This window comes from Macrobrachium nipponense, chromosome 47, assembly GCF_015104395.2.
Source record: "Macrobrachium nipponense isolate FS-2020 chromosome 47, ASM1510439v2, whole genome shotgun sequence".
In the NCBI taxonomy this organism is placed as follows: Eukaryota; Metazoa; Arthropoda; class Malacostraca; order Decapoda; family Palaemonidae; genus Macrobrachium; species Macrobrachium nipponense.
The window spans coordinates 4,997,738-5,025,195 of record NC_087222.1 but is presented as its reverse complement, the minus strand read 5'-3'; the positions used below and the strand labels follow the sequence as shown (position 1 = coordinate 5,025,195).

Genomic DNA, 27,458 nt, shown 5'->3' with positions numbered 1-27,458 from the left:
CTACATATATCTTCCGGTCTGACATATTCTTCGAAGTGCGATGAAAGGACTTGGGAAGAGTGTACAAGTGACGTACCTATCTGCAGAGACGAGCCTTGTGATCTCACAGGACTCAAAAGAAGCCACGTCCCTAGACACTTCTCCATTGGTAAGCCTGTAGGAGAAAGGAAATCGACATCTGATGAAGGGTGTTGCATCTCCGCGGGTCCAGCAACCCATCAATAGGACTTAGTTACAATTCATCTGGATCAATAAAAACAAAGTCCAAATCACAGAGGATCATGAAGGATTTGACCCGTCAAAAACAGATGCTGAAGGGTGATGCCAAAGATGATCCATGCAACAGGGGAACAGTACACACACTCAAGGACCAATATCACAGCATGCTGTGAGTTACAGGTACAATTCCGAGGTTAGGATAGCCAACATGAAGAGATATCCAACCATCTACGACTGTAATCAACTAACACTACTGTTAGCCTGTAAAAGAAAGAAAATATGAAATGAGAGGAGATCCCTCAAACACCAACACCACATGCCCCCAATCTCTCTTTGTCTAATAAGCTAGCAAAAGGAAGTAAAGATTAGGAAATACCAGAAGAAAAACAAAGGACAAACCCCTGAAGTTCCCCTCGGTAATTTTCAAAGTGTAAGTGTAAATTTCAAATGAATACACTATCTCTCCCTGACGTTAAAGGGCAAAAATATGTAATAAGGGTGTAAGCACACCCTTGCTGCTGACCCTTAACACATAAAGTAGAAAGGTGGCCAGCAAGGCTATCACAAAAAGTGGATTTTTATATTAATCATTAAAGTCAATTTTTATTAACATCAAAAACAATATATATATATATATCTAATAAAAGGAGCCCATAAAAACACCAAAAAATGTAGAGAGAAAAAGTACTGTATTTCAGAGACTGCTGTCTCTTCTCTTCAGGTATATGAATGAGAAAAGTTTACAGAAAAGGTGGTATTTATACCAAGAGATTCGTCCACAAGTAAGCCAATTTAGGTCACCCCCGCTGATAATCTTTCCTTTAATCTTCCTAAGCGTTGGTTGAATGAACACTGCGTCGACAGGATTATCTTGATATCCAAGCCCCTTTTGAGATGTTCATTACCTGCTTCTCTTTTATTAAGGCCAATTCCATCATTTGACTCTTGTACCGACAGTTGCTGCTATAAATTACACGTGACATATTCCAGTTTATTCTATGGTTATGTTCATTTATATGGTTGAAAATAGCCGAGTTCTGTTGTCCATACCTAACTGACCGTTTGTGTTGTATTAATCTCTGGGGAAGTGATTTACCTGTAAATCCGATGTAAGATTGGTCACAGTCCTGGCATGGGATCTCATATACCCCAGAGTCTTTGGGAGATGTCTTTTGTTGGACGTTAATCAGGGATTTGGCTAAGGTATTTGGGTAGGTAAATGCAAAAGGGTTGGATTTCCCAAGGGTGTGAGTTACTCTCTTAATCGTCTCCAGGTGGGGAATTTTTATTTTATTGTTGGGTGTGTCTCTAGTCTTGTCTTTAGGGGGTCGGTAGAAAAATGATATTGTTATGATACAATAAAGTTTCATACAGACTTACCTGGCAGATATATACATAGCTATCGACTCCTCGTCCCCTCCCCCGACAGAAATTCGAATTTCGCGGCACACGCTACAGGTAGGTCAGGTGATCTACCTGCCTGCCGCTGGGTGGCAGGACTAGGAACTATTCCCGTTTGTTTTCTAATCAGATTCTCTCTTCCACCTGTCTCCTGCGGGGAGGCTGGGTGTGGGTCTTTAATTGTATATCTGCCAGGTAAGTCTGTATGAAACTTTATTGTATCATAACAATGTCATTTTCATACATTCAACTTACCTGTCAGATATATACATAGCTGATTGACACCCTTTGGTGGAGGGCAAGAGACAGCTAGTTACTGACTAGACAGGTAAACAACATATGTTGTAGGTATTTATAGACCTTAGTTCCTCTGTGTTTCTAGACGAAGGATTGACTTCCTAGCTATTGCATAGGAGTCTGCTTCATCTCAAGAGCCTTAGCGAGATAGTGATCTGTGGCCAAGAGTTCTTGTGGATCTGTCGATGGGGTCTCTTCCACTTACTCGACAGAATCCTAACTGGCGTTTGTCAATGGGAGCACATCCGCTTATATGACAACACGCACTGATTTAAGGAGCACACAACCAATCCCGATCACCCGATCCTAACCCGTGTTAGTTCTAAGATTGCCTAGAGTTATCCCCAAACTCTTAGCAAACAACCACAAACTCGAAACTCATACATACAAAAATAACAAAATTTTTGTACCCCTCTAATAGTCAGATGTCACTCGATTTTCAAATGAAGAGAAGTGAAGGCCGCCTGTGCGACTACTGACACTCCCATACACCGAAAACCCGAGAACACATCCGACAAGAGGGTTACGTACATAATTTAAGGATTGGTGCTTTCTCCTTTACCCAGAACCGTCTGTGCTGACACAAACGGACCTAACGAAAAACATTTATCATACGTAACTCGCACGTCTTTTAAATAATGGGATGCAAACACAGAGTTGCATCTCCAATAAGTTGTGTCCAAAATGTTCTTTAGTGACATATTTCTTTGGAACGCCACCGAGGTTGCGATTGCTCTAACTTCGTGGGCTCTCACTCTTAAAAGATTAAAAGAATCATCTGGACAATTCTTATGAGCTTCTGTGATAACACTTCTAACAAAGAAGGCTAATGCGTTCTTGGACATTGCTCTCTTGGGGTCTTTCACTGAGCACCAAAGACCTTTATGCGAACCCCCCAACTGCTTCTTCCTGTCCAGGTAAAATTTTAGAGCTCTAACTGGGCAAAGGGATCTTTCTGCCTCTCTGCCCACCAAACTAGAAAGTCCTTTCACTTCGAAGCTCCTGGGCCAGGGATTCGAAGGGTTTTCATTTTTGGCCAGAAAAAGGGACTGAAATGAACAAATTGCAGAGTCTCCTTTGAAGCCAACTCTTGATTCAAGGGCGTGCAACTCACTGATTCTTTTTGCCGTTGCAAGAGACATCAGAAACAAACACTTTCTAGTGATATTACGAAACGAAGCAGTGTGAAGTGGTTCGAATTCATCTGATGAAAGAAATTTAAGAACCACATCTAAGTTCCAGCTTGGAACCTTAGGTTCAAGTGATTTAGATGTTTCGAATGAACGAATGGGGTCGTGCAAAAATCCTTATCATTCGTTAGAATCTAATCCTCTGTTTCTAAAGACTGCTGAAAGCATACTCCTGTACCCCTTAATAGTTGGTACCGAGAGATGCGACTTTTGTCTAAGAAACGAAGGAAATCTGCAATTTCGGTCACAGAGGTACTGGAGAGGACAGCTTCTTCGACCTACACCAGTTTCTGAAAACTTCCCACTTCGATTGGTACACTCGCCTAGTAGATGATCTGCGGCCTCTAGCAATTGCGTTTGCTGCCTGGCGAGAAAACCCTCTCGCTCTGACAAGTCTTTCGATAGTCGAAAGGCAGTCAGAGCAAGAGCGGCTAGATTTTTGATGGTACCTCTCGAAGTGGGGTTGTTTGAGCAGATCTATTCTGTTTGGAAGAGATCTGGGGAAGTCCACTGGTCCATTCCATCACCTCTGTGAACCAAATTTGAGCTGGCCAATACGGAGCGATCAGAGTCATCTTGGTTCCTTCGGATGCCACGAATTTTCTGACTACTTCCCCCAGTATCTTGAACGGGGGAAAAGCGTAAACGTCTATCCCTGACCAGTCCAGGAGAAAGGCGTCTGTTGCATAAGCCCGGGGATCCTCCACCAGGGCACAAAATGTATCTATCCTTTTGGAGAGGAATGTGGCGAAAAGATCTATTTGAGGCTTCCCCCAAGGAGCCAAAGGAAACTCTGACAGACTTCTGAGTGGAGTGTCCATTCTGTGGGAAGGACCTGGAAATCTCCTGCTCAATCTGTCCGCTCTCACATTCCTCTCCCCTTGAACAAACCTTGTTAGAAGAATTACCTTCCTTTGGTTCGCCCAAATCAGTAGATCCCTTGCCAGCTCGTACAGAGCAAAAGAGTGCGTCCCTCCTTGCTTCTTGACATAAGCCAGAGCTGTCGTATTGTCTGAATTTATCTGCACGACTTTGCCTCTGACTAAGTGTTCGAAGCTCTTTAGCGCCAGGTGAATTGCTAAGAGCTCTTTGCAATTTATGTGCCATGACACCTGTTCTGCCGACCAGGTGCCTGACACTTATTTTTGGATCCCGAAATGTTGCACCCCCAGCCCGCCTCCGAGGCGTCTGAAAACAATGTCAGGCTTGGGTTCCGTACTTGCAGGGACACTCCTTTGTTTTCCCTTAATGGAACCAACCACCACTTCAAATGATGTTTTATTTCTTCCGAGATTGGAAACGTGTCCGAGAGCTGACCTGTCTTCCAACTCCAACTTCTTCTTAGGAAGAACTGAAGCGGGTCGAAGATGTAATCTTCCTAGGAGAAAGAAAACTGTTCGAGCGAGGAAAGGGTTCCCAGAAGGCTCAGCCATTCCCTCGCTGAAGTGCGCTCTTTCCCTAGAAAGTTCGATACTGTGGCACAGCCTTTCTTTAATCTCTCTTGAGATGGAAAAACTCGAAAACCCCGAGAATCCATCTGAATCCCCAGATAAACCACGTTCTGGCTGGGGATCATCTGAGACTTCTCGAGGTTCACGATCAATCCCAAAGACTTTGTCAATTCCAGTGTTATTAACAGGTCCTCCAAACACTGCTTTTGAGACCTGGCTCTGATGAGCCAGTCGTCCAGGTACAGGGAGACATTTATCCCTTTCAAATGTAAGTGCCTTGCTACATTTTTCATCACGTCTGTGAAGACTTGAGGAGCCGTGGACAGGCCGAAACACAGGGCCCTGAACTGATAATTTCTTCCTTCGAACATAAATCGAAGGTACTTCCTCGACGAATGGTGGATCGGGATGTGGAAGTATGCGTCCTGAAGGTCTAGGGACACCATCCAATCCCCTTGTCGCAGTGCTGCAAGGACTGAGGCAGACGTTTCCATGCTGAACTTCTGTTGTTCGACGAATTTGTTCAGCGCACTTACGTCCAGTACCGGTCTCCATCCCCCCGAGGCTTTTGTTACAAGAAACAAGCGATTGTAAAACCCCGGGGAGTTGCAATCCAGCACAAGTTCTATTGCTCTTTTGTCCCACATCTGTTCCACCATCTGACGAAGAGTATCCCTCAGAATAGGGTCCCTGTATCTGGCGGACAATTCCCTCGGAGATGTTGTCAAGGGAGGAATGTCCTTGAATGGGATGCGATACCCCTTCTTGATAATCGACATCGTCCAAGTGTTGGCTCCTATGTCTTCCAGGCTTTCGCAAAATAATGTAGCCTGGCTCCTACGGGTGTCTGGAGGACAGAATTCTCACTTCCCTTTCTTAAAGGGACGGAAGGAAGACCTGCCCCTCTTATCGGTTGACTTCCTTCTGGCGATCGGTCTAGTTGGAAGACCTCCTCGAAAGGGCTGTTTCTGAGCTGGGCGAGCCACTTTCTTTTCCTCACTAGCCACAGGCCTATTCTTCCTTGAGGATTGTCTAAGGAGATCCTGGGTGGCCTTTTCCGTCAGAGAATGCGCGATGTCCTTCACCAACTGCGAGGGAAAAAGGTGTTCAGAGAGAGGCGCAAACAATAAGGCGGCTCTCTGCGAAGGAGAGACGGCCTTCGTGAGGAAAGCACTGTGCACCGCCCTTTTCTTTAAAACTCCTGCACCATATAGGGAGCATACCTCAGCCGATCCATCCTGAACAGCCTTATCAATGCAGGCGAGGATGCAATTTAGGGTTTCTGGGTCGAGTTGTTCCTTTTCCTGAGATTTCTTGGCCAGAACCCCAACGGGACCAATCTAAGAAGTTAAAACTTCTAAAGTGTGAAAAAGTCCCTTGATGAGGTGGTCCGTTTCCGAAAGCCCCCTGTTACCTTCGCTGCATTCAAGGCGTGCCTTCTCGACGAATCCACCAAACTCGAGAAGTCTGATTCAGCTGAAACGGACAGAGATAATCCCATATCCTCTCCCGTTTCGTACCAAATTCCTCTCCTCCCTGTAAGTTTAGCGGGAGGCATACAAAAGACCGTCCTTCCTAACTCCTTCTTCTTCTTGAACCAGGAGTCAAGAGATTGTAGAGCCCTCCTCATAGAAATAGCAGGCTTCATTTTAAGGAAAGAGGAAGACTTGTGTGTTTTCGTGCTCGAAAACTGAGAGCGTGGAGAAGGGGGAGCAGCTGGCGTCAAAGAGTCTCCATATTCCTCCAACAGAAGGGACGAAAGAACTTTATAATTAGAAGATCCTTCCTTCATTTCGTCCTCCGAGGCATCTTCTGGGTTGATAGGCTCGGAAGGAGAAGGCTCTTCTTTCTACTGACTCTTCTCTTACTCTCTTACGAGTGTCAGGCTCTTCATACGAGGAATGCGCCTGGTGTACAGCAGGAGTATCTCGCCTGGGAGGAGTAACGTGCTTGGAATACTCCTGGCGCTTGGCAGGCGCAGAGCGCCTCGAATACTCCTGGCTTTTAGTAGGCGCATTTGTTCAGAATACTCCGGCGCGTGGTAGGAGTATTAAGTTCCGAATACTCCTGGCGCCTGGGAGGAGTATAAGCTTCGGAATACTCCTGGCGCCTGGGAGGAGTAACGTGCTTGGAATACTCCTGGCGCTTGGCAGGCGCAGAGCGCCTCGAATACTCCTGGCTTTTAGTAGGCGCATTTTGTTCAGAATACTCCTGGCGCGTGGTAGGAGTATTAAGTTCCGAATACTCCTGGCGCCTGGGAGGAGTATAAGCTTCGGAATACTCCTGGCGCCTGGGAGGATTATTTAAGTGCAGAGTACTCCTGGCGCCTGTGAGGAGTATAAGCTTCGGAATACTCCTGGCGCCTGGGAGGAGTAATTTAGTTTCAGAATACTCCTGGCGCCTGGGAGGAGTATCTAGGCCCGACGACTCCTGGCGTCTGGTAGGAGCACGTCGTTCCGAATACTCCTGATCCTTAGCATGCGTCTGATGTTTAGTAGGAGTATTGATTCCGGTAGGCGCTTTCCGTCTCACAAGCGCTCTACTCCTAACAGGATCTTCCTCTTCAGCTAACTCTTGGCGCTTGATTGAAGATCTTGAATGTTGTACTGGCTCGTTGCGCCTACTCGGAGCCTGGCTTCTGGTTGGCGCCCTACTCTTGACAGGAGTAGCTTCCTTTCTTACTTCTCTCCTGTCTAGCGCACCGCCCCCCCCAGAGATGGCCGCCTGTGCGACAACTCCCCTGAAGGATGCGTCGCGCCCGACAGGAGATAGGTATTTAGATCTTTTAATAGGAAGCCTATCATCCTTCTTACGAGTAGGCTCCTTATAACGAGTTCCTACTAACAAGGCTAATTGCTCTTGCATATTCTTCAAAATTTTCTTGGTTGAGGAATCTTCCGAATTAGGAGAGGGAGATCTGGAAGGCGCTCTAGGATCCCTTCCAGACCCAGAGTCTGAATGTATTCTCGCCTTCTTTATTACCGAAGGCGCTCCTCCTTCTGAGAAGCGCTCGGGACTCGAATTGAGCTCATGCTCTTTCATACTCCTCTTCAAAGGACGGGAAAGATTCGACTCCTTCCATCCTCTTCTCGGAGAAGGCGAAACTAGACGACGAAAAGCACTCTCGAAGGACGCTTTTCCTATAGCGGTCCTTGGCAGTCGATACGATCGATTCTGCCGAAGGGACGCCTGATCGTTGGGGATTCTCCACAACCCCCGTACGGCTTTCGACTTTCCTTCTCCTCCGGGCCAGGGAGCTTGGAAGAGGTCTAGGCCTGGAGCGTCGCAGAGAGACGACCAGGACGCCCCCGTTCCAACTACACTGGGGACCACTAATATCACTACCACATTCACTTTCCTTACCTTCCAATGCTGCGACTTTTTCCTGCATTTTCTGAAGGGAAGCTCTAAGTTCTGCTATTTCCGAAGCAGAACTAGAGGGATTAGCAATTTGTGAATGGGCTGAAACAGAATGGTCATGATTATCATAGGAAGAAGCTACAGAGCTAGATATAAATCATGAAGGCAGACATTCTGCCCCCCGGGGTTTTATAAGCCGCCTTCCTCTCTCTATCTTTCTCTACTTTCTTCAAAGTAAGAAAAGTTAGATTCTTCCACTCTTGTGCACTCAGTTCTCACACTCGTTACACGTATTCTCAATCGAACATTCAACCATTCTACACCCCCTACAATAGTGTGAGGATCTACCGAAGCTTTCGGAATCCTCACCTTACAGCCTCATTCACACACACTCTGAAACTAACACTAGAATCAGACATATTCACAAATTCCAAAAACCAAGTCCAAAAAACAGTCCACAATAGCGAATGCCAAACAACGATCCAAGTACGTCACCAAATTATCAGCGAGAGATGATCAAAAGCTTTGCGAAAAACGAATTCTAGTCAGGAGGAAGTAACAACAATGTTTGATACAGCCGGCGACAGAGAGAATCTGATTAGAAAACGGGAATAGTTCCTAGTCCTGCCACCCAGAGCAGGGCGGTAGATCACCTGACCTACCTGTAGCGAGTGCCGCTTTGAAATTTGAAATTCTGTCGGAACGACGGAGTCTATAGCTATGTATATATCTGACAGGTAAGTTGAATGTATGAAAATATATATATTCATTCTAAATAACAAAGAAAGATCACACCAGGAAAATCTTGATTAACTGCTAGTCAGCAAGAGCTCACAAACATACATCTTCATTGGAAGACAGCTGAAAGCAAAGTGGAGTGTTTACATCCGGGCAGGTGGGCTTACCTGCCTTACCAGAGAGTAGTTACAGCCTAACAACCTTGTACAAGAATTTAACGGCTGTATTCCAGCCTACGCTGAAAGCAATTCCTAAAGTAAAGGACCGAGGGTTTGTATATCGTGTAGGAACAATTATTAAGTTACAGAAGGGTGAAATACAGCCCAGGGCACATTTTCCAAAGATGTAAGCAGGTGTCATGATCTTTGCCTGCAAAAGGTGGGAAGCCATATCTCAAAAACTAACCATAGAATTTTCTTGAAAATAGTCTCATTTTGTTTCCCACACCCAAATTCATTTAGACTAGTGGCATGACAAAAAATCTAGGCTGGTGCAATACATACTAGCATACATCTCGGGAATTTGACCCTGATGACAATGAATGCTCAGTTCCAAACAGCCAAGCAAAAGAAGAAAAAACTCACCTTTTTCAGAACGCTTAATTATGTAATATTTTGTCTCCATAGTTATAGCTTTCCTCCTCTTTAGTAGCCCCCTCCTCGGATGTAGGCTTCTTACGTTTGGGAGCCCATGCTGAACATAGTGGCAAAAATCAAGTACAAGCTGCAATGCGACAACAACCTAGTTCTATGGGGGTACCAAAGTGATTGGAGAAATCACGCTTTCTGATACTGCTGTGGGTTGCTTGGTATTCCTCCGCCGGACGCATGCGAGATTGACCCAGGCAGCCAATCATTGAGGTCGTCGTCCAATCAAGTGCAGTTCAGTTTGCTCAGAAACCAGTTCCCATCTATCGTAAGGGTGGCTCTCTTACGGTGCCGATAACAACTTTGGCACCGATATCCAAAAAATGGCACCGATAACCAAAAAATGGTGCCATAAGCCCACCATAGAAGCTTATGGCACCAATGCTGGGCTTATGGTGCCAATGACTGGACGCGGTGCCATAAAAGCAGATCAGCCAATAACCAGGGACGGCCTGTAGTAATTATAGCATGAAAATTATGAAAAAATTAATAAAAAAGTAACATCACGTTTATCTACTAAACTACAGTACACAAAACTAATAACACTAAGAGAGAGAGAGAGAGAGAGAGAAAAATCATACACTATTGACAGTACATACAAAGCATTGACCTACAAGCTTAATTGTCATTGGCTACCTCCAACTCCGAGCAAAAGTAGGAGGAGGTGAACATCGTTTTTTTTATACAGTACATACGTATTATGATGATAATATATCAATATTAAGGGATTATACTTCAACATTTGATTGATTTTTGGCTGTTAATATTAATACAGTGGAACCTCAACCTACGAGCAAACCAACGTGAGAGTTTTCCGAGATACAAGCAGTCGCTCGGACGATTTTTTGCTTCAGCACACGAGCAGAATTTTAACATACGAGTTCGAGGCGCGTGCAGCAGCTCTAAGTGTATATTTTCCAAGCGCGCACAGCTCAGAGGGTATGAGTCACAGCATCCCATCTCCGAGCCTTTCTCTCTCTCTCTCGCTGTCTACACGTGGTAGAGTAAAGACTGAGATTCGTTGCGCGCACAGTTTTTTTGCATTTGTTTGTGATATTCTGTGAAATAATCGCAACTTCTAACTTTGTTGTAACCATGGCACCAAAGAAAGCAAGTGGTGGTGCGAGTACCAAGAAGAGGAGGATGATGTCCCTCGAAATGAAGTATTTATGATAAAACAAAGTTTTATGAATACTTACCTGGCAGTTATATATATATAGCTATAGTCTCTATCGGTCTGGCAGATTTTTCAAAACTCGCGGCAACCGCCGAGTGGTAGGTGTCCGGTTAGGTGGTTAACAACCCTTACAGGGTGGTACTTGGAATCATTCCCATTTTCTATTCCTCAGATCATCTCTTGCCCAACCTGTCTCCTGAGGGGAGGTGGGTGGGCCTTAAAATATATATATAACTGCCAGGTAAGTATTCATAAAACTTTGTTTCATCATAAATACTTCATTTTTATGAATAGAACTTACCTGGCAGTTATATATATATATATATATAGCTGATTCACACATTTGGAGGTGGGTGAAAGACAGCCAACATCGTTGGGAAACAACTAAAAGTTGTAGGTAATAACCTTGATTCCTTACCTGCTAAGGTAGCTGACTTCAAAGGTTCCTGCCTCTTGAGTCGCTTTCCCTTAGGAGCGCCAGCCAGGATGAGACCTGTTCTGCTGAAACTACTCAATAGAGTCTGTCAAACGGGGCGAGACCAACAACGTGACTAGACTTCTGCACTACCTATTCCCCTTTCAATTATCTGCAACCTTACTCAACCCAACCACCTAACCTTGCAGACTAGATATATACCTATCTAGCTAGACTGAGGGTGCTGACCCAACCAGACCACTCCTCAGACAACCATAAAAACACAAACCTCAAATAAAAGGTATATCATACTAAAAGTTAAGGTTGAGGGGAGGTAGTAACTCCTTCGCCCAATAACGAAGACGTAGCTACGTATGGGCCCAAAGAGTAACACTTCTCGTAATCTACTCTTACCTCTCTGAGGTAATGAGAAGCGAAAACAGAGTCGCTCCTCCAAAATGTCGAGTCCATTATTTGTCTAACTGACATATTCTTCTGATATGCCAATGACGTTGAAATAGCCCTCACCTCATGGGCCTTCACTTTTAAGAGACCGAAGTTCTCCTCCTCACATAAGAGATGAGCTTCTCTAATTGTCTCCCTCAAGAAGAATGACAATGCATTCTTCGAGAGGGGCCTTTGAGGATCCTTAACGGAAACACCATAATGCACTGGATGATCCCTCTTAAATTTTTGACCGCCACTAAGTTTGTGAGGTTAGGAACCTCAAAACGTACTCGGCCAGGGTTTGGATGGGTTCTCATTCTTAGCGAGGAAGTCGAGCCTTAAAGAACAAACTGCTCCGTCTTGACTGAAGCCTACCTGCTTCTCCATCGCTTGAATCTCGCTGACCCTTTTTGCTGTGGCGAGAGCCATCAGAAATAACGTTTTCTTAGTCAAATCTCTAAGGGTCGTTTGCGAGATGGGTTCGAACTTCCTGCCGCATAAGAATTTCAAAACCACATCCAAATTCCAAGCCGGGGGTCTTATTGTGTGTTTAGTCGTTTCAAACGACTTCAAGAGATCCTTCAAGTCCGTATTTTGAGATAACTCCATGCCTCTATGCCTAAAGACTGCTGAAAGCATGCTTCTGTATCCTTTTATAGTGGATACTGCCAGCTTAGATTCTTGTCTGAGGAACAGAAGAAAATCAGCAATCTGGCTCACAGGTAGTGGTTGAGGACACTTTTGTTTCGTTTACACCAAGATCTAAAAAACCTCCCACTTCGATTGGTTAGACTCTTTGAGAAGATACCCTCCTCGCTCTTGCGATTGCTTTCGCAGCTTGCGCAGAAAAGCCTCTCGCTCTGACAAGCTTCTCGATAGTCTGAATGCAGTGGCCAGTTGTAGAGCAAGGGGGTTTTGATGATACCTCTCGAAGTGGGGCTGTCTGAGAAGCTTTGGACTTGGAGGAAGGCTTCTTGGAAAGTCCACTAGCATCTCCACTACCTCTGTGAACCACTCTCTTGCTGGCCAGAAAGGAGCTATCAGGGTCATTCTTCCTGTCTTGAGAAGGGCGAACTTCTTGATGACAAGATTGATGATCTTGAAACGGGGGAAATGCATAAGTGTCCATCCTGTCCACGTCATCAAGAAGGCATCCACTGCTATTGCTTCCCTGTCCAGGACCAGGGAGCAGTAGTTGGGGATTCTCTTGTTCTGGTTGGAGGCGAAGAGATCTATCGACGGTCTCCCCCATAACTTCCACAGTTCCTGGCAAACTTGAAGATTGAGGGTCCATTCTGTGGGAAGAACTTGCCCTTTCCTGCTGAGCATGTCTGCCCTCACATTCTTCTGTCCCTGTACAAATCTCGTTAAAAGATTTACCCCATTCTCCTTTGTCCACAGAAGGAGCTCCCTTGCGTTTTCGTACAGAGACAGAGAATGAGTTCCTCCTTGCTTTTTTATGTACGCCAGGGCTGTGGTGTTGTCCAAGTTGACTTCTACTACTTTCCCCGAGACCGCATCTTTGAAGGCTTTCAAACCTAATAGGACGGCCATCAATTCTTTTCTGTTGATGTGCCATCCTTCCTGTTGCACTTCCCAAGAGCCCGAGACCTCCCTGCTCCCCAGTGTTGCTCCCCAACCTGACTCCGAAGCGTCTGAGAACAACACTAGGTCTGGGTTCTTCTTGTACAGGGATATGCCTTCCCCCAACTTCGCAGGATCCAGCCACCAGCTTAACTGTTCTTGACGTCTGCTGGAATGGGAAAGGAAAAGGAGTCCTCCTGATTCTTCCTGTCCCCAGACTCTTGAAAGAAGTGTTGCAACGGTCTGAGGTGCAACCTTCCCAGGGAGACAAACTGCTCGAGCGAGGAGAGGGTGCCCAGCAAACTCATCCAATCCCTCGCCAAGCACTTCTCTCTCCCTAGGAATTGCTGCACTTTCTCGAGGCACTTGTTCTGCCTCTCTTGAGAAGGAAAAGCCCGAAAAAGAGCTGAGTCCAGAACTATCCCCAAATAGAGAATAGTCTGACTCGGTTCCATCTGGGACTTCTCCTTGTTTATGATAAGACCCAGTTCTTGGGTCATGACAAACGTCTTGTGCAAGTCCTCCAGACACTTGCTCTTCGATCGAGACCTTATCAGCCAGTCGTCCAGGTATAGGGATACTCTTATCCCTTCTTGATGAAGCCAAGCAGCCACGTTCGACATTACCCTTGTGAAGACTTGAGGGGCTGTGCTGAGGCCGAAACATAGGGCTCTGAACTGGAAACACCTGTCCTGAATCACGAATCTTAGGAATTTTCTTGAATTCGGGTGGATGGGGATATGAAAATAGGCGTCTTGTAAATCCAGAGACACCATCCAGTCCCCTGGACAGACTGCTGCCAGCACCGACTGAGTCGTCTCCATAGTAAATTTGGTCTTCTCTACAAAGACGTTCAGTGCGCTGACATCTAGAACGGGTCTCCATCCCCCTGAATTCTTGGGTACTAGAAACAGGCGATTGTAAAAGCCTGGGGATTCTAGTTCCAGTACAGGTTCTATGGCTCCCTTTCCCAGCATCTGGTCTACTAGATCTAGGAGAGCCGCTTGTTTCGTAGCATCCGAGTATTGAGCCACTAAGGCCCTTGGTGTTCTCGAAAGTGGCGGCTTTTTCAAGAAAGGGATCTTGTAACCCTCCCTGACGACTGAGAGAAACCAGGTGTCCGCCCCCCTTTTCTTCCAGGCCTGCCAAAAGTGTGACAGCCTTGCTCCTACTGCTGTCTGGAGGACCTGTGACTCACTTTCTAGCACGGGATCTAAACGATCTCCTGCTTGTTCTTGCGCCTGTCTCCTGTCTTCTTCCTCTGAAGTCCGTCCTGGTCGGAGCCCTACCTCGAAAGGGCTGCAAGACCTTCTTTTCCTCCTTCTTTGCCAAAGACTGACTCCCTGGTAGGCCCTTCCTTACGGAGCGAGTCAGAAGATCCTGAGTGGCTTTCTGCGTTAGGGAATGGGTAATATCCCTGACCAGTGATTGAGGAAAAAGGTGTTCCGAGAGAGGGGCGTAAAGAAGTTCCGCCTTGTGCGCGATCGTAACTCCTTTGGTCGCGAAGGAGCACAACAGCGCCCTTTTCTTCAAAATCCCCGCTGTAAACAGGGAAGCCATCTCGTTCGCTCCATCCCTCAACGCTTTGTCCATACAGGCCATAATACTAGTCAAATCCTCCATTCCTGCGGCCTGTATGGGTTCTGCTTTCCTGGCCAGAGCCCCAAGGGCCCAGTCCAAGAAGCTGAATACCTCGAAAAAACGAAATATCCCTTTGATGAGGTGGTCTAGCTCCGTCATGGACCACATCACTTTAGCAGAATAGAGGGCATGTCTCCTGGAAGAATCCACAATCCCGGAGAAGTCCCCCTGGGAGGAGGCAGGTATTCCAAGGCCAAGAGCTTCTCCAGTCTCGTACCACATTCCCGCCTTAGACGCCAGCTTCGTCGGAGGAAAAGAAAAGGTAGTCTTCACCGCCTGTCTTCGTTCTTTCAACCAGTCTCAGATTCTTGCCATCGACTTCTTAGCCGAAATCGACAACTTCGTCTTGATGAAGGCCGACTGCTTCTGTGACTTTTTCCTCACAAACTGTGACTGAGGAGAACGGGGAGCCGCTGGTTTAAACTCCTCTCCATACAGCTCAAGTAGGGAGCGAGAAAGCACTTTATAATCTGCAGCCGCATTAGAAGGTTTATCCTCATCTTCCGATATTTCTTCTAATTCTAGACTTCCTTCCATCTCTTTATCCCTATGGGTAGAAGGAACTATTTCGGAAGCTCTATGTTGGTCCAAACTGCCATGTGTACCTTCATCAAACTCTTCCTGATGAACAACTGCGTCAGAGGAAAATTTTCGATCGTCGGAAGAATCCTGTCGTCGTGAACTGGAAGCGTCCTTACGTGAAGAGGTCAAAGCGTCCTGGCGCCGAGAGGTTGGTTAAATCCTGAGGCCGATCAACTAGCCGCGTCCTTGCCTCGAGCGCTAGATGTGTCTCGATGTCGGGAGGTGGATGCGTCCTTCCGTCGAGAGCTGGATGCGTCCTGTCGAAGAGTACTGTGAGTTTCCTTTCGCCGAGAGATGTATGCGTCCTGACGCCGCGGGCTGGATGCGTCCTGGCGTCGATAGCTGGGTGCGTCCTGCCGCCTAGAACTGGTTGCGTCCTAAAGAAAAAACGGGGGGGCGGGAGATGAGCACTGGATGCGTCCATGGAGATGAGCACTGGATGCGTCCTGCCGCGTAGAACTGGATGCGTCCTGTGCGCGAGCGCTGTATGCGTCTTGTCCGCGAGCGCTGCATGTGTCCTGACGTCCCACTTTGAAGTCGTCTCGTTGAGTGAACGACTGTCGGGAACGAGAACAGACGTTCTCCCTGAGAGGAGACCTGAAGGTGTCGTCGTGTCGAGCAACCAAGTCCGTATCTCTGCGTCTAGAAGATGGAGAAGAGAGGCGACGAGAACCAGGCTTAACATGGCGTCGAGACTCGGGAGAAGTAGCCTGAACGGAGCCAGATCCCTCACGGTGCCGAGAGACAGAAGGTTTAGCGAGAGGAGAGAGCCGTAACTTTCTTACGTCGCGCGAACGGTGTTGATCAAAATCCTGACGAGTTGAGGAACCCCGCTCCTTCTTACGCGCTGTAGAAACCTCTACCGGATTTTCCTCCCTTGATCTCTTCACCGGTAGCTTGTCGTCCTTACGTCTACCCGACTGGGGAGGAGGGCGGCTAAAGGCTTCCACTAGCGAAGTCAGCTGTTCTTGCATGACAGCCATGAAAGATCTCGCTACCGCTGCTGGGTCCTGCGGTTCCGAAGGGGACAGGTGTCGAGCAATACTGGAAGACGGAGACGGTTCTCTTGAGAGTTCCTCGTAATCTGAAGGGAAAGGAGATCTCTCTTGTCTCCATGCGTCCTGCGGAGAATCATCCTCTCTAGGTCTCGCCCTTTTCGCAGGAGAGGCGTCCAAGTCGTCGTCAGAAGGAAACGGTTCCGGGCTACTCCATCTACTCGAATGGGGCGAGCGATAACGAGTCTGATCAGGACGCTGTCTCCAGCTTCTCTTGAGCGGCCTCGACTCCTCATACTGCCATCTGCGTCTTGGAGAGGAGCTCGGAGAAGGCGCTACCACTTCCGACACGCCTTTTCTGTGGCGGTCATAAGTAGCCTGGGAAAACGCAACAGGACTACTTGAGGCGACGGCTGACCGAGGATCAGTTCCTCTCACCCCCTTATGGTCATCGACGTACCTTCTCCCCTGGTCCTGGGAGCTTGGTAGAGGTCTAGGCCTAGGGGCATGACAGGATCGATCAGTCGCCACCTCCACTGCACTTTCACAAGCACTATCACTTATTTCACCTTCACTCTTACCTTGTTTAAAGGCTGCAAGTTGATCCTTGAGGACTTGCATCTCAGCCGCCATCTTGACAAACTGAGGGTCATCCAACGCAGCTACAGGTCCTGTTACAGGAGAAGGAGCTACTACCTCAGGAACAGGTTCAACTACTACAGGGGTTGAGGGAACAGAAAGGTCTACGCTAACATCACTTCCAGACCTAGATTTAGATTTAGATTTAGAAGCCCTCCTGACTTTATCTAACTCCAATCTACGCACATAGCGTTTCATATCCAACCATTGTTTCTCATCCAAAACCTCGCATTCTTTACATCTTTTATCCAAGGCACATTCAAAACCCCTACACCCCAAACAAACAGTGTGAGGATCCACCGAAGCCTTCGGCAATCTCACCTTACACTCCTCATTCACACACACTTGAAACTGTTTTTGAGACATTGCAAATCAAAGAACAATAAAAAAAATAATCCAAAAACACAAGCCAAAAAGCGATTGCCATCCACAGAATACGTCACCAATTCGTAGAAAATACAGCGACACAGGGAAGCAGCGAAAAACCCGACGGCGGACTAGCAACGATGTTGACAGTCCAACTGGCTGAGATGATCTGAGGAAATAGAAAAATGAATGGTGATTCCAAGTACCACCCTGTAAGGGTTGTTAACCACCTAACCGGACACCTACCACTCGGCGGTTGCCACGAGTTTTGAAAAATCTGCCAGACCGATAGAGACTATAGCTATATATATATATAACTGCCAGGTAAGTTCTATTCATAAAAATAAAGCTTGAAATCGTCGATAAGCATGAGCAAGGCATGCGAGTAAAGGAACTGGCCAAGCACTACAACCGTACAACGTCAACGATCTGCACCATCTTAAAGCAGAAGGAGTCCCTAAAGAAAATTAAGCCAGCCAAAGGTGTCAAGATTATTTCAAAGCGCCGTACAGATGTGCATGAGACAATGGAGAATCTGCTGCTGTTGGTGTGGCTGACGGAAAAACAACTTGCCGGAGATAGCGTCACCGAGGGAATAATCTGCGAGAAGGCGCGCAGTATTTTTTCAGATTTACAACAGCAAACCCCAGGCACTTCAACGGAGGAGGAATCCTTTAAAGCCAGTCGGGGCTGGTTTGATAATTTTAAGAAAAGGACAGGGATTCACTCCGTTGTTAGGCATGGTGAGGCAGCAAGTGCTGATGTAAAGGCAGCAGAAGAGTTCGTGAAAACTTTCGCAGAATTCGTTGAGGCAGAAGGATACATCCCCCAGCAAATCTTCAACTGCGACGAGACAGGGCTCTTCTGGAAGAAGATGCCGAGGAGAACATACATCACCGAAGAGGAGAAGATGCCAGGACACAAACCTATGAAGGATAGGTTGACCCTCGCCCTGTGTGCAAATGCGAGTGGCGACTGCAAAATAAAGCCACTACTCGTATACCATTCGGAGAACCCCAGAGCCTTTAAAGCACACAAGATAATAAAGGAGAAACTCCATGTTATGTGGAGGGCAAACCCTAAGTCGTGGGTCACCAGGCAGTTCTTTATTAACTGGGTAAACCTTGTGTTTGGTCCTTCGGTGAAGAAATATTTGAAGAACAACAACCTGCCCCTGCGAGCCCTTCTCGTCCTTGACAATGCTCCTGCACATCCACCACAGATCGAGGAAGAAATACTCGACGAGTATAATTTTGTGAAGGTTCTCTACCTTTCTCCAAACACCACCTCTATCCTCCAGCCAATGGACCAACAGGTAATATCAAATTTCAAGAAACTCTACACCAAGCACCTGTTTCGTCGTTGCTTTGAGGTGACGGAGAACACAAACCTCACCCTTCGAGAGTTTTGGAAGGATCATTTTAACATAGCAATAGGCCTCAAAATCATCGATATTGCCTGGCAGGGGGTTACGAAAAGGACCTTGACCTCTGCTTGGAAGAAGCTGTGGCCTGAAAATGTGGCTGAAAGAGATTTTGAAGGGTTTGAGATTGAGGAAGAAGAGGAGCCAGTGGAGGAAGAGATCGTGTCCATTGGCAAGACTATAGGTCTGGAGGTGGATGAAAGAAACATCGAGGAACGCGTTGAGGAGCACTCTGAGGGAACTTACAACTGACGAGTTAAAGGAGTTACAAGAGCAACGGCACACAGAACCATTAACTGAAGCTACTTCGGAGGGAGAGGAGACAGAGCTGGAGATTATCAGTACAAAAGAACTCAAGGATATTTTGGCAAAGTGGGAGAGGGTGGCAGGTTTTGTTGAAAAAAACCATCCTGAAAAAATTGCAACGAGTCGTACGACAGAGCTTTTCAACGACACGTGCCTACGTCGTTTCAGAAACATTCTCAAAGGGAGAATGAAACAGACTTCCTTAGACATGTTTCTTAAGAAAAGGCCTTCAGCTCAAAGTTAGCAAAGTGTGGCAAAAGGGCCGAGAATTAGTGAAAGTGAAGAGAGTGATGAGAATTAAGCAAAAAGAAAACATTTAAAAAAAAAAATAAAAAATAAGAAATAAAAAATAAAATGTTAAGTAGCATTTAAGTTTAAAATATGTAAAGCAATTGTTAAGTAGCATTTAAGTTTAGTTACAACGTAGTGTACATTTACGTACAAATGTAGTGATAGCAAAACAGTCATCCGTCTACCTCCGCCTGTCTCCTCTACCCGCCACCTCCGCTGTCTCCGTTAGCTCAAGTCGTCTCATCTCCAAGGTAAGTAAATTGTATAAAACCTTATTATATCTTCATATTTTCTTTCTATTTTATATATAATATTTGTTTATGTAAACAGCTTTTTTCCTTATGAAATAACAGAAAAATGAAAAATATGAGGTGCCATTTGAGGGTTGGAATGGATTATGGCCATTTCCATTATTTCTTATGGGGAAAACTGATTTAACGAGCGAGCATATTAAGTTACGAGCTCGACCACGGAACGAATTAAACTCGTAAGTTGAGGTTCCACTGTATTATGAAAATTATTAATTCATTCTTTTATCATTAAAAATTGTCACAAAAATAAAATGAAAATAATAGTCATTAGTGAATATTGCTCTAAGAATAAATCCGCGAATTAGTGAATTTTCCTCCAATATGTTTTCTCAGAAAAAACCACAAGTACTGAATCCGAGATTGCTGAACCCAGATTCTAGTTGGGGTCCACTATAGACTGTAAGCCCATAACTGAATGATAAACCTGTTTGAATGGATAATCTCAATGATATTCTAATGATTAACTAACAGGGTTATGGTTGCTCTAGGCTTTCTTATAGGCCATAGCCTTCTATAGGGTCTGGTAAAACAGGTTACAGGCAGTCTGTAGACTGCACACTGTAGCATAGCCTGGCCTACTGTAACTTAGGACTGGTCTAAATGAATATTTTATACCTTAATGATTTAAATCCCACAGTCAAATGTAATACAGGCGGTCCCCGGGTTACGACGGTTTTCCGGCTTACGACGTTCCGAGGTTACGACGCTCTTTCTTAATATTCAATGGAAAAATCCGTCCTGGGTTACAACGCTTGTTCCGAGGTTACGACGCTGACGCTTCCGACGCTCCGAGTTAACGACGCTTTTAAAAAACGCATACTATGATAAAAATCCTTTATAGTTTAGCACAGTATATTAATACAAAAAATAAGTTTCTGGTTAGATTACAACAAAAATTTTGAGATTATGATGATTTTCGACACTTTTATGTTGTATTTTTCTATGTTTTTTAGTGACGCCTCATATGCGGAACTAGTTTCCTGAGCGAATGAATACATACTAGTTTACATATAACAGTCCAAAAGCGCAAATAATGAAAAAATCATTGCTTGTTTCCAGTAATAATAACAAAACGAAGTTTCTGGTTAGATTACAACGCAAATTCCAAGTATCCAAAGAGAGACATTATCCAGTAATTTGATCAGAGAGAGAGAGAGAGAGAGAGAGAGAGAGAGAGAGAGAGAGAGAGAGAGAGAGAGAGAGAGAGAGAGGCGTCTTCCGACGCTCCGAGTTAAGGACAGAGAAGTGTTCGTTTCGTTAAACGGCCTCTGACTCATGCCAGTAAATGTTTTGTTGATACTAATAATATAAGCCTATTTAAAGATACGTTTACTTTAATTAGTCTATATGATACGTAAATAGTAATCAACTGTTCTTGTAGCCCTCAATATTTGGCAAAATCGAAGTATCCAAAGAGAGACATTATCCAGTATGTAATTTGATCAGAGAGAGAGAGAGAGAGAGAGAGAGATGAGACGAGAGAGAGAAGAGGAGAGAGAAGACGAAAAGAGGAGAAGAGAGGAGAGAGAGAGAGATGCTTTGGCAACAATGGTCTCGGGGGTTTTTATAGCTTCCTTCTGCTTGATGATCGTGGATATTGTAGAAGGATTTCGACCATACTCGTTTGCCAAATCGACGATACGAACGCCACGTTCATGCTTTGCTATAATTTTCATGTTTTGCTTCCATCGAAATCATTTTCTTGGGTTTTTTTCTTATCACCTGCTTTGTCTTTAGCTTTGAGACCCATGGTTAATAATAAAATAGACAAAATAACACGAAAAATAGGCGCAAATACAACGAACTAAAGAACGACATGTTAACATGCAGCACCAACAAACAAACAGACTGAACGCCATTTATCGGTCGCCTATACAACTAACACTCATCGCAAATCGTATCTCAAATATTTCGTTGTATATCAAAGCTTGTATTTTCGCAAATTTTCTGTTATATCTCAAAACATTCGTATATTAGGGCAATCGTATGTCAAGTTTCCATTGTAATTTGATCAGAGAGAGAGAGAGAGAGAGAGAGAGAGAGAGAGAGAGAGAGAGAGAGACGCTTTGGCAACAATGGTCTCGGGGATTGACGTAACGTTTATTTTCTGAACAGATAGGGACGAGAAGTGTTTTCGTTTCATTAAACGGCCTCTGACTCATGGCAGGAAATGTTTTGTTGATACTAATATATAAGCCTATTTAAAGATACATTTACTTTAATTAGTCTATATGATACGTAAATAGTAATCAGCTGTTCTTGTAGCCCTCAAGAATTTGCAAAAATCACTCCAGGTTGTAACATAAAACTTCAAGAATGTAGTGTCACCAGAGGATTACAATAGTTTTTACCTTCAAGAACCAGCATTCTTTTATGAAAATAACTCCAGGTTGTACATAAAAAACTACAGGAAACAACATAGTGTAACCCAAAGGATTACAAGTAAGGTTTTTATAAACTTTTTATTAGTTTAAGACATATTTCCAAGCGTCGTTCCGGCTTACGACGATTTTCGGCTTACGACGCGTCTCAAGAACGGAACCCCCGTCGTCCTAAACCCGGGGACTGCCTGTATATGTAAATGCATACACCCATTAACAACCGGGCTAATTTAAGGATGGCCAATATAAAAGAAAAAGAACAAACTCATCAATGAAAGAGAAAGGTATGTATATTCACAAGGTATAATAAAAATTCTAACAAAATTTCTGAACCTTCCACAGGAACTTGTAAGTGAATACTTCCCACCCCTAGCAGGCCTCTTTTCCCTGTGACAGTCGTAAAAATATACAATAACTTTACAAAGTTATAAGCGTTCTTTCTAATTTTTTTTTTTCATTTTATTTTGACAAATTGAAATTACAGCTCAAACAATATCATAAACTATAAGAATAAAACCGGGAACAAATTCTTAGCAAATTTACTGTAAAATATTTTCGATGCATACTTGGATGGGAATTACACTCTTATAGGGTGACCTGAAGAGTTGCCAATTGTGAGATATGGAACTAGGAACATTTTTCCAGCAAAATTCGTTCAAATTGCATGACGCCAAATCTTGATCGTACTATATCTATAATACCCGTTCACTGCCCTGATGCTATATGTGATCGCATATATACGATACCCAAGCTGTGGGGGTTGAGTTAAGGCTATTGGCTTCTATAGGGTCTCATTACTGTAGGCTATAGGAGACAGGCAGCCTGTATCCTATAGCTTATAAAGCCTTAGGAGGAAGGACCCTTAGAATGTCCTTACGTTACCATCAGCCGATGCTACAGGCTAAAGTCTACGGCCCTATTGTAGCCTACATTGATGAGACCCATATGAGCTGTAGTCTTAAATTACCAGCAGCCTGTAAGTAAATAAATAAAATAATTGAAATATAGTACTATTGCTAAGTATCAGCTTCGTGAATATGCAAGCCATTAGGGAGCCATAGGGTAAAACACTGCTGTGCGGGCATTTGCACGGAGAAATGATTAACTTTTTTACTTTATATTTAATCGGTGAAACAACAATACAATTCATATTTACGCATACCATTCAAAAGATCGAAATTTTGTCAACAAAATGAGATATATGAAACCGCCATACAAAGTAAAATAAGCATGTGAAGTCTTCGTAAAATATGTGTTCAAGGCAGTTTTTAAATCCAATATGGTGTGATATCGTCACATGAACAATCCGGGCACACACTGGCGGACACGTCCTGCCCAGCACTCATTTTAACAGTAATTGCGTATATATGTAACGTTTATTAATATTAGGGTAAACAACCGAGTGGACACTCACTGACTACCGCGTTTGTGGCCACCCTCCGAAAAAGTACTTTAACACATCCTGACACGGAGATGGTCAGCAGTCAATGAGGTTGTTGGTGGTGGTAGCATGGAGGCTCAAGACCCTCTACCTCCTCCTTTGCCAAAGTAAGTATTTTTTCTTTCAAAGTTAGAAATTAAGGCATTATTTTAAGATTAAAACAGAGGGTAATGAAAAGGATGGCCAACGCAGTGCACACTACCCCCATGACGCTTTCAAAATTTTTACTTACAACTAAAAATGTTTCTAAGATTGACGTCATCTCGATGTTTTCAGAGTCACTTGTGTCACAAACTTTCCATTTTTCCTGTGCTAAATACTGCACACGCCAATTGAACCCATAGATGCTGGGGCACTTTCATCACAACAATCGTAAACACGACTTCCAACCACTACTTATCCAAGGGAACTACGGCATTCTTTGCGCTCTTCAATTATTTATCAGTGTTGTCAATTGGTATTTGTTTACCCTCTAAACTGGGTATAAGACTTACACAAAACTGGGGAAATAAGTGAAATTAGCGTATCTATTTGTATTATATATACATGTTAAAGCAATTTTATCATTACTGCATTACTATGACAACTAGAATTCATGGAAACAGTTTGTAAATGCATCAGCGTATGTGTGAAGCTCCACTAGATTGGCAACTATGAGTATTTTTTTGTTGAGTCGTCTGCTCGTAAGTAAATCAGAAATATTTGTAATTTTTTGGGGTTAGTTTGGTTGCAAAAAAGGGATAATAAACATTTTGAAGTAACAAAGTAAAGTTAAACTAAATAATGAGTAAAGTAAACAATTAAGGGAATAAAGCTTTGCACCTCATACACAGCGTACTCGTGTGCTGCCCATAACTGTGTTTGTGGAGTGAGCGCTTAGGAACCAAGAACAGCAACATGGTTCAAGTGCAATTTGATGTGAATTAAGACCAAAATGTGTATAATTACAATCAAATAAGCATGTGGAGTTTCAGTTGTGATGGCAGTAAGGATAAAACCACCGATTACAAGGTAAAATGAATTTCAGTTCAAACATGACCCCGGGAATAAAAAGTTTCATACTTTCACTAATATATGCAACAGCAAAATGTTTTATTGTGCTGATTACAACTGCAATCTTGAGTAAGATCAATAAATATTACATATATACGCTAACATTGTTCAAATGAGTGCTGGGAAGGCTGGGAAAGATGGTGGATTGTCTGTGGTTAGAATGGCCAGTCACGCGACTGCCGCCATATTGGATTTAAAAACTGCCTTGAAAACATATTTTACGAAGAGGTCACGTGCTTATTTTAGTTCGTATGAGGCTTTCATATATTACATTATGTTGTCGTAACTTCAAACTGTTGAATGGTATGCTTAAAGATGTAATGGTAATATTGTTTAACCAATTAAATATAAAGTGAATAAGGCCGAGCCACACGATGACGATGGATCGACTGCGTTTGTTTACCCTATGAAACCGCCATACAAAGTAAAATAAGCATGTGAAGTATTCGTAAAATGTGTGTTCAAGGCAGTTTTTAAATCCAATATGGCGTGGTATCGTCGCATGAACAATCTGGGCATACACTCGCGGACATGTCCTTCCCAACGCTCATTTGAACAATAATTGTATATACAGTAGGTAAACAATCACGGACGATCCACCATCATCACGCTGGCCGGGTCTTATTCACCTGATATTTAATTGGTGAAACAAGAATACAATTACAACTCTAAGCATACCATTCAAAAGATTGAAGTTTTGTCAACATAATGTGATATATGAAAGCCCCATACGAACTAAAATAAGCATGCGACACTCTTTGTAAAATATGTTTTCAATGCAGTTCTAGTCACGGATGGCAACCATCTTTCCCAGCCTTCCCAGCACTCATTTGAACAATGTTAGCGTATATATGTAACGTTTATTGATCTTACTCAAGATTGCAGTTGTAATCAGCACAATAAAACAACATTTTGTTGCCTATATTAGTGAAAGTATGAAACTTGTTATTCCAGGGGTCATGGTTTGAACTGAATTCATTTTTACCTTGTAATCGGTGGTTTTATCCTTACTGCCATCACAACTGAAACTCCACAGTGCTTATTTGATTGTTAATTTACACATTTTGGTCTTAATTAACTCCACATTGCACTTGAACCACGTTGCTGTTCCTGGTTCCTAAGCGCTCACTCCACAAACACAGTTACGAGCAGGAGACGACGACACTGCAAAGTTTTATTCCCTTAATTGTTTACTTTACTCATTATTTAGTTCAACTTTACTTTGTTATTACAAAAGGTTTATTTAATTCATGTCTATTATCCCTTTTTTGCAACCAAATTACCACCCAAAATTACAGATATTTCTAAAGTAGATACAATCCAATGTTTCTAACCTTGTCATACATCTGGCTGCCGAAAACCATAGCGGAGCAGACGACGGATAAGTGGATTATAATGGGTTTTTTTTTTTTTAGCACTTTTCATTGATTTAAGTCTATATTAGTATTTTGATTTTTTTTAATAACTGTATGCCAGAAATAAATGTAACCTTTAATGTTTGCATGCTAAGAATGGCAAAATCATCGTTGCCACATTAGTGGAGCTTCACACATACGCCGATGCATTATTATAAACTGTTTCCATGAATTCTAGTTGTCACAGAAATGCAATAATGATAAAATTGCTTTAATATTTATGTATATATACTTTCAATACATAGGCTAATTTCACCAATTTCCACGTTTTGTGTAGTTTGGAGGGTGAACACATACCAATTGGCAACAGAGAGAGAGAGAGAGAGAAAGGAAGGTGAAGGAAGGAAGGAGGACAGGGGTGGCGGTGGAGGTGGGGGGAGAGGATAGGTGGAGCTTTTTATGCGTGTTCGTATTAGGGCTTGTGCCTTGTATGATAAGGCGCCCTATGAGGTAATGTTAGACTTGCGATAATATTACGCTAAGTCGGTTGGTATTGCACTTCCATCTTCAATGGAGTGTTTTGGGGTTTGTAGATCACTTACGAAGTCGGGATATCTTCTTGTTTATGACGATGATGTGTTAAACTCATGGTGAGGAGGTTCTTGTAGAAAACACGAAGTATAAAAATATATGTATTCTTCTGAAGTTTTACATGCTGAAGATCAGATATGATTGTACAAGTCTTCTAATAACGATAGCTTGATCGCTTCTGCCAATGATGATGGCTAATCCTATTCCTCTACATGATAAAGCTTAGGTAAAGAGGTACAGGTCTTCTAATGACGATAGCTAACTCTGTTCTGCTTGTCTACCATCTCTGTTACAAGTTATGAAGGAACAGACAGTAGTTCGAACATATGAACACAATCAGATGACATAGTTTCATACGAACATACAATCAAAATGAGACACGCTACAGATCACGTAGGCCGTTTGTTTAATTATAGGTCGCGGTAGTTGTCTCAAGCAGGGAGCTTGGACTAATGTTTATAAACAATTGAATGACTACAGGTGACGGCATGTTATCTTAGCCTACATACTTATTGTATACGTCATCTTTAGCGTCTCTAGTCTGATCACATTCCTGCAAGCAATCTGGTTGACCTCTTAGTTTAGTCTTTTATATATGGACTAACATTATGATATTGTTATTGTACAATAAAGTTTCATACATACTTACCTGGCAGATATATACTTAGCTATAGACTCCGTCGTCCCGACAGAAATTCAAATTTCGCGGCACACACTACAGGTAGGTCAGGTGATCCCGCCGCCTGCCGCTGGGTGGCAGGAATAGGAACTATTACCGTTTTAAGCCAGATTTTTCTTTTTCTTCCACCGTCTCCTGAGGGGAGGTTGGGTGGGTGGGCCATACGATCGTATATATCTGCCAGGTAAGTATGTATGAAACTTTATGTACAATAACAATATCATTTGCATACATTCGACTTCCCTGTCAGATATATACTTAGCTGATTGGCACCTTTGGCGGAGGGCAAGAGACAGCTAATTACTGACCTAATAGGTAAACAACACATGTGTAGGTAATACAAGTTAATTAATAATACCCTAGTTCCTACCTGTTTAGGCGGAAGATTTCTTAGCTTGTGCTGAGAAGTCTGCTTCGCCTCAAAAGCTTCAGCTGAGGGTGTGCCCTATGGCTGAGAACTCTTGAAAAGGACTGTCAA

At 43.8% G+C, this 27,458-nt stretch overlaps 1 protein-coding gene across 1 annotated transcript in view; it reads right to left on the bottom strand.

Annotated features, from left to right (window-relative positions):
- Window positions 1-9,750, bottom strand: part of LOC135204423 (tigger transposable element-derived protein 1-like) — a 42,135-nt gene extending 32,385 nt beyond the window's left edge. The window contains exon 1 of the mRNA XM_064234634.1: window positions 9,241-9,750. Coding sequence (XP_064090704.1) covers window positions 9,241-9,280 — 40 coding nt within the window. The 5' untranslated portion in view covers window positions 9,281-9,750. The remainder of the gene's footprint in view (window positions 1-9,240) is intronic.
- Window positions 9,751-27,458: the final 17,708 nt, after the last annotated feature.